Source organism: Solea senegalensis, linkage group LG17 (genome assembly GCF_019176455.1).
Source record: "Solea senegalensis isolate Sse05_10M linkage group LG17, IFAPA_SoseM_1, whole genome shotgun sequence".
In the NCBI taxonomy this organism is placed as follows: domain Eukaryota; kingdom Metazoa; phylum Chordata; class Actinopteri; order Pleuronectiformes; family Soleidae; genus Solea; species Solea senegalensis.
Window position 1 is genome coordinate 12,936,421 of NC_058037.1, and position 6,900 is coordinate 12,943,320.

The 6,900-nt window shown below is 42.5% G+C and overlaps 1 protein-coding gene across 2 annotated transcripts in view; it reads left to right on the plus strand.

Annotated features, from left to right (window-relative positions):
* The window catches only part of mideasa (mitotic deacetylase associated SANT domain protein a), a 9,640-nt gene extending 8,071 nt beyond the window's left edge, over positions 1–1,569 (plus strand). For both annotated transcript variants that reach the window (XM_044049112.1, XM_044049111.1), the window contains exons 12-13: positions 97–263; positions 515–1,569. In XM_044049112.1, the coding sequence (XP_043905047.1) occupies positions 97–263; positions 515–803 (456 nt within the window). In that variant the 3' untranslated portion in view covers positions 804–1,569. The remainder of the gene's footprint in view (positions 1–96; positions 264–514) is intronic.
* Positions 1,570–6,900: the final 5,331 nt, after the last annotated feature.

Here is a 6,900-nt window from a genome sequence, read left to right on the forward strand (position 1 = left end):
GTTGGGTCCAGTTAATCGTTTGGAAATCTTCCATATATGTCATTTTGTGAGAGAAAAAAAATGTTAAACTGCACATCTTCTTCTCTGGCACTCTAGGCCGGAACCGTGCTGGTGATCAAAGAGCCAGAGATGGCGAACAGGGAGGCTCATCTTCCCTCAGTTGCTCACAGACCTCCGGCTGAGGCCGCGGCAAAGAAGAGCAGAGCACCGCCGAAGCCCCCGCAGGATCCAGACGCGGTGTTTCCGTGCAAGAAATGTGGCAGGTACGGCAACGTCGACACACACACACACACCTAGTAGTCAAAGTATCAAGTTTTATCCACCGGTTTCACATGTTCCGTGATTGATTACTGATACGGTTGAACACCTGATCCAAACCTGAGGCTCTAACCTCTCATGACCCCAAATAGACCTCACCAGTTTCACCTAAAGTCTCTGCACAACTCCTTTTTTGTAGCATAGCCATGTCGACTTTGCACATGTAACGCTGCGTGTTCCTCCCTTCCTACTCCAGGGTGTTTTCTAAAGTGAAGAGTCGGAGCGCCCACATGAAGAGTCACGCCGAGCAGGAGAAGAAGGCTGCAGCGCTGCGCCAGAGGGAGGAAGAGGAGCACGCAGCGGCTCAGGCTCGAGCCAGGAAGGCAGCCGCAGCAGTGGCGGCGGCGGCGGCAGCAGCAGCAGCACAAGCGGCGGCGAGTCATCAGGGAGGAAATGGGAATGGATTGACGGAACACGCAGAGGTCAGCAGCCACGAAGAGTCATCTGCGGGAGAAGACGACGACGGCGACGAAGACTGGCACTGAGAGGCCTGGAAAACAAATGAAAATCAATGAGACTGATTGATTAATATGCAAGGAAACGAGGGGAGACTGAATCTGAGAGGGAGGAATGAAGCGTACTCAGTGACAGGGAGCAGCACAAGAGAAACAAGTCTTCTCACTCGTCGACTGACTGGACCTGTCGGTTTGACCATGAACTCAGCTTTACTCACCATTACACCAGGCAGTCACAGTCCCGACTTTACACGTTTGTATCTTTTAAATATTCAGAGAAAAAGTCTATTTTTTTGTAAGTGCACTTATTATACTGTATGCTTCTGCTTTTCGCCAACGTTGCCTTTTTTTATATCCATTTATTTAATGGAATATGTCAAAAAAACAAACAAAAAAAAAACAAGTTGTACTTTTTTCTCCGTCGTGCGCACTTGGTAGACGATGACGAGTGGAAGTCACTCCAGCAACAAAACCAGATCAAAAAAACAATCACTTTAAAGACACGGAAACTCTTTTTAAAATAAAGAAGTGTTTGTATTTAATATCTTTTCTCTTGCGGAAACCCTTTTACATTATTACCATTGTGAGTTTTAGGTCGGTTGTACACACACTTTTACAACTAAGGGACTGTTTTTTCGAAATGAATATGTAAAGAAAAAAAATTATATATATAAGATTGCCATATATTTATGACACTGCATTTTCCAATGATTTTGATAATATAAAAAAAAAAAACAATCATGTCAGCTGCAATATGACTTGTCAATTGAAAAGTTTATTAAAATCTTAAAAACAGGTTCTTATTTGTCTGTCATGTGTGGTTGTGAGACTTCTTTGAACCAGCAGGGGGAGGCAGAGGTTAAGTTTTTGTTTGTGTTTGGATTACGTCAACATCCAGTTGGAGACATTTTATCTCCTCCAATACTTCCCTTTGAAGGAACACGTGCACCAGCTTGACCAGTAAAATCTATTGTGATCAGTGATCAGTGGACACATAACTCAGCCATTTGTGCCGGGTAACGAGAGTAAGCGGTGCGGCTCGGTGCCCTCAGGAGATGAGATGCTGAGAGATCACAGAGGACACAGTGGCCCCGTCTTTGTCCCCCACACTGACAAGTGGGTTCCTGACGGCTCTCCTTTGGTCTCTGCACATGACACGGGACAAAAGGGGGATGGAGTGGCTCAGTAGTTAAGACTAGTACCCTGTGTACAAAAGACAACATGGTCGCAAAGGTCACAAATTTGACTCCACTCCTGGCTGATTGTACTCAATTCCATTGTAAGTCGCTTTGGATAAAAGTGTCTGCTAAATGACATGTAAAGGGGAAATCCACACATTGATGCTTTATGTGGTCCATGGTTTTTATTCATGTTAAAGGTCCAGTGTGTAACATGAAGGATTGCAAGGTCAAATGAAGAGTAAACTTAAAATGTTTAATTCACATTCTGTTGGAGGGTTGGATTACATTTGACACGTTTTTTTTGATGTATTTGATGTTTTTTCTTCCACATCTTTTATTCATAAAACTTGTTATAATTGACAGAAACACAGTGAAGAGCAGTGTAGGGCCTTTATTACTTCCTGTGTTGTTGTGGGAATTAGACAAGTATCTTAGATCCATTGTCTGATGATCAAATAACACATTTATCTCTGGACATTAGTTAAAAAACTGCATATTTTGGGTGAGGGTCTGTTAACCCTTTAACACCTAAGTGTCAAAATGTCAGTCTGGATTTTTTTTTTCTTGCTTCTTTTTACCATAAAAGGGCCAGAAAAAGTGTCAACTTACTGCATGTTAAAATAGTGTATTAACAATTTAAAAATGAAGAAAAACTAAAAGTTTTATTTAGAAAAACATTAGACGTGTTATATTTGAAATATTAACAGTATAACACATATTTAAGATTTTTTTTTTTTAGTTTTGGTGTCAATGTCCAAAAACTGTATATCCTGTACAGGTGTGTTCCATGTTTGAAGTTGGACCACGTTGACACACGAGAAGGTTTCTAGTATTTAAAGACCACCACAGTTACCTGGGGTGAGCAAAATAGTCCAGTCCTGTTATCTACATTAAATATCACAAATTCTTACACACTGGACCTTTAAAGAGACGGATTAGATAACAAAAATGGTGGTTAATACGCTACAAATGTGAGTTTAATTCCAATTTAATCCTTAGTTGTTGATTGTCCCACTAAGTGGAATTCACCAGGGAATATATGTAAAACACAGATTCTGAGTTTGAATTCTTTTTTTTACCTTTGTTGTAAATCTATGATTGTCTCTTTATAATGGCTGCACATAATGAATCCAAACATTGGTGCAGATGACACAGTGAGGAGAGCCAAAGTGTTTGAGGTTTTTAGTGAGGATCAAATGTCTTCTCTGAGCTCTGGGCCTGGTAATGAGACCTGGTTAGAAAAACTACAGCATCGGCACAGAAAAATAAAGACATTACAAAGAGAAAGAGAGAACGAGACTGGTGTGGAGTGACGGAGACTAAATCCAAAACACTGGATCAAAGTCACCAAACGCCTGGAAGACGGATGACAGGATCGATGGCTCCTCTCCAGCAGGGCCGAGGTTAAATCTGACGTAGGAATATATACGTTAAGGTTATTTATGTTGAGCCACTGAGATGAAAACACTGATTATTTTCAATACGTGACCTGTGAGGACGCAGGTCAGTGTCAGAGACACACTAAACTGTACAGGGGGAAAAAAACAAACAGTGAATGAATATTAATACAGTCCTTTTATGGGGATGAAAATGTATTTCTATAGCAACCACCACGTCAGAACAATGAAACATGTGCAGGACACAAAGGGAGGATGAATTTTAACTTATTATTTTGTTATAAATTAACAGTTTTCATTCAGGAAACGTGGAGATAGAGATGGAAGAGTGTAGTAAATGTCAATACGTATTAGTATTACCTGAATATTAGTCCTTACAGCCATGCTGTTATTACAAATGGAAATTACACAATTACTGCGTTACCCTTTGCTGTACTTTGCTGTCATAAAAAGTGCAACCATGACATTTTAACAAGAAAAGGCACAAGATAAAACAAAGATCCCGTTATAGAAATGTTTTAAATATGTGTAAATGTATAGAAATTGTATTTTCTATGTGTCATTTTCATCTCCTAACAGAATTAACAGATTTAAACTTTCCATATGGTGTCATATATAAAAAAAACAAACGAACTGTGGAACGCCGTTTGGTTATTTGGTGATTAAATTTCTGTGTGTAGTTTGAAGCGATCGTTAGAAAGCCAATAGATAATGCAAATTAGTTTGGCTGCTTCCCCCCCCCCAATTTAATCATAACAAATTATAGACAAAAAAAAAATGCTGAACTTGAATAAATATTTACTGAGCTGAACTCTCATGTATCGTGTGAATAAATCTTTTGGGTGAAAATATAAAAGGTTAGCTAATTTATAATGTTCCCATGAGAACAACAAGTATAAACTTTCATAAATAAGTAATAATTGATCAACCAATGATCATTAAAGATGTCAAAAATTCTTGAATTCCTTCTCTGCATTGAACCCAATCCTCCACTAGAAACCTTCCTAGAATTAGGAGCAGTGGGCAGCCACTGAGCATCGCCCGGTGGGAACCTTGCTCAGGGGTACCACAGCCCTTTGACCTGGTGGGGGACTTGAACCCCCACCAGTTCCCTTTCCACTTCCCTTTTCCCCTGATCTGTGTTCGTCTTTCGTAAAGTAGTTGTGAGGAACAGGGATGTAACAGTGGTCTTCATTAATTTCCTGCCGACTAAAATGGTTCCACACATTTACAGCCACTGACTTAATTGTCTGAGACGCTCCTCCTCTCCTCCGCTCTATGTTCCTCTCATTATCTCTCCAGCATTGCTTACACCCGGCTGTCCTTGACGCCGCGACGCCACAGTGGCTTCGCGCAACGACTATGGCAGCGCCGTATAACTGACAGGTCACTCGGCTCAATCTCAATGCGCGGTCGATGGCCTTGAGCGATGTAATCTGCTCGCCTGACCCCCCTGTGACCCCTGACACCTTATGGTTATTTGTCTGTCATCCTTATCTGCGGCTGCCCGGCACTCCGGCCGTCAGGTAGCGGTGCTAAGAGACATAAAACAGCTCCACTGTAGATCAGCTGCCAGTAGATCCTTTCACAGACGCTCCCCTAATGGAATTAAACCCATCTGTCAGCATTCCAGCTGCAGTCAGCACCATTACTCTCTTATGTTTATGCAAATGGAGCCTCTTCTACAGTATAGTGTCCATCTCCAATGACGCTGGCATTTGTTTCCGTTACATCTTTCTCGTTGTAATGGGATACACAGCTCAGCACACAGTGGAGTCTTGCCACGTCGTTGAGTGAGGAGGCTACTTCTTTCCCCCCCTGCTGTCGGCAACAGAGCTGCAGGAGGACATTTTTGCCTCGTCCACAGTACCAAGTCCATCATGTCCTCCCCAAGGGGCCGATATTGACTTCCGCATCTCTAAGGAGTAGATCAATATTTAAGGGGAAGGTACTCATTCACCGTCTTCTCCAAAGTGGATACGCCTCTCAGGTCTGAATGGTAAATACATACCAGGAGGCTAATTAGATTAGCTTAACATCAAGACTTGAAAAGAGGAGGGGACTCAACTATCATAGCTGCAGTTGAAGTTGAAAAGAAAACAATCCACATCGATTGTTGGATTCAAAAAGAGAGATTTAACAGGGAAACATGGGTGGTGTCATATTTCTATCACGGTTACACTGCGCGGTCACGTTTGAGGTCGGAAAACAAGGGCCTTTCTGCATTACATGTCATGTACATGCATGGAGTTAGCATGTTCTCCACATGTGTACGTGGGTTTTCTCCGGCCCAAAAACATGCAGATTTGGTGATTAGGCAAATTGGACACTCTAACCTAAGTGTGAGAGTGCAATGGTTGTTTGTCTCCATGTGGCCCTGTGATGAACGACCATGGCGACCTGTCCAGGGTGTGACCCCACCCTGTGTCAGCTGAGAGTGGCACCAGCTCCCGCCGTGACCCTTCGCGTGGAGGATAAAGCGGTACAAGATAAATGGATGGATGAATTATTAAATCTAACATATTGGGTGAAAGATAGCTGTACATCTTTAAACACAACATTGCAGCCTCACAGTGCTGGGCTTTGATGTGATGTGATGTGAGGACTACTTACTTATAGAGAGAGGGAATGAGAGTGTAATGGAGCCTGAAAACTGAGATGAGGAGTTACAGTAAGTCATCATCTGCAGCAGCTGTACCAGAGAAACCCGTGTGCCCTGTCCTCCTCCTCCGCCTCCACACTAAAGTCATTGTTGACTTAAGGAGACGCTTCCTTTATTGTGATTCTGCAGAATAAGCAGCGTAGGAGGCCACCTTGGCTGAAATGAGAAAATTATCCATGGGTTGAAGAGGTCGTGGTTTCAATCGGGCCAAATGCACTCCCTCGCCGTGAGTGCTCCCAACTCAGTCCTCGTTTCCCTGACTCCTGCCAGTCTTCCCCCACGAGAGAACAAGGCTCAACCTTCGCAGAGGCCCCGCTTTAACACTGGCGGCGTCCATTGCAAGGACATTACAGTGCCGCTTTATACGCTATAATAAAGTGGCCTTGCTTCACCAGAAACGACAAAAACACGTTTGTGCTGATTATGTTGAACCCCTGATGCATTTTTAAGAAAATTTAAATTGAATCTTGTTATGAGAAAGTTAAGTGCCAAAAAATGGCAGAAAAACATCACTGTTACATTTTATATCGTACTTTTAGATTTTAATTGGGTTGTATTACTATCTGCACGAGACACTGAACAAAGTAGCAGTCGTAACAGCTGGCTGCTGTTTCAAGGATGCAGGAGATGTGTTGTGTATTTGCGTACTTTGATTGGAACGAGTCGGCATTTTCTTCTCAGAGAATAAATCTGCTAAAGGTGCGCCCTCTTATATAACATGATAGAAAATTCATTCATTCATTCATTTTTACAGCTTTATCCTCGACATGAGAGTCGTGAGGGGCTGGAGCTAATCCCAGCTGACGTAGGGTGACAGACAATGTTCACCCTGGACAAGTCATCAGTCCATGTTAGGACAAACACACACAGACGGACAACAACTCAGT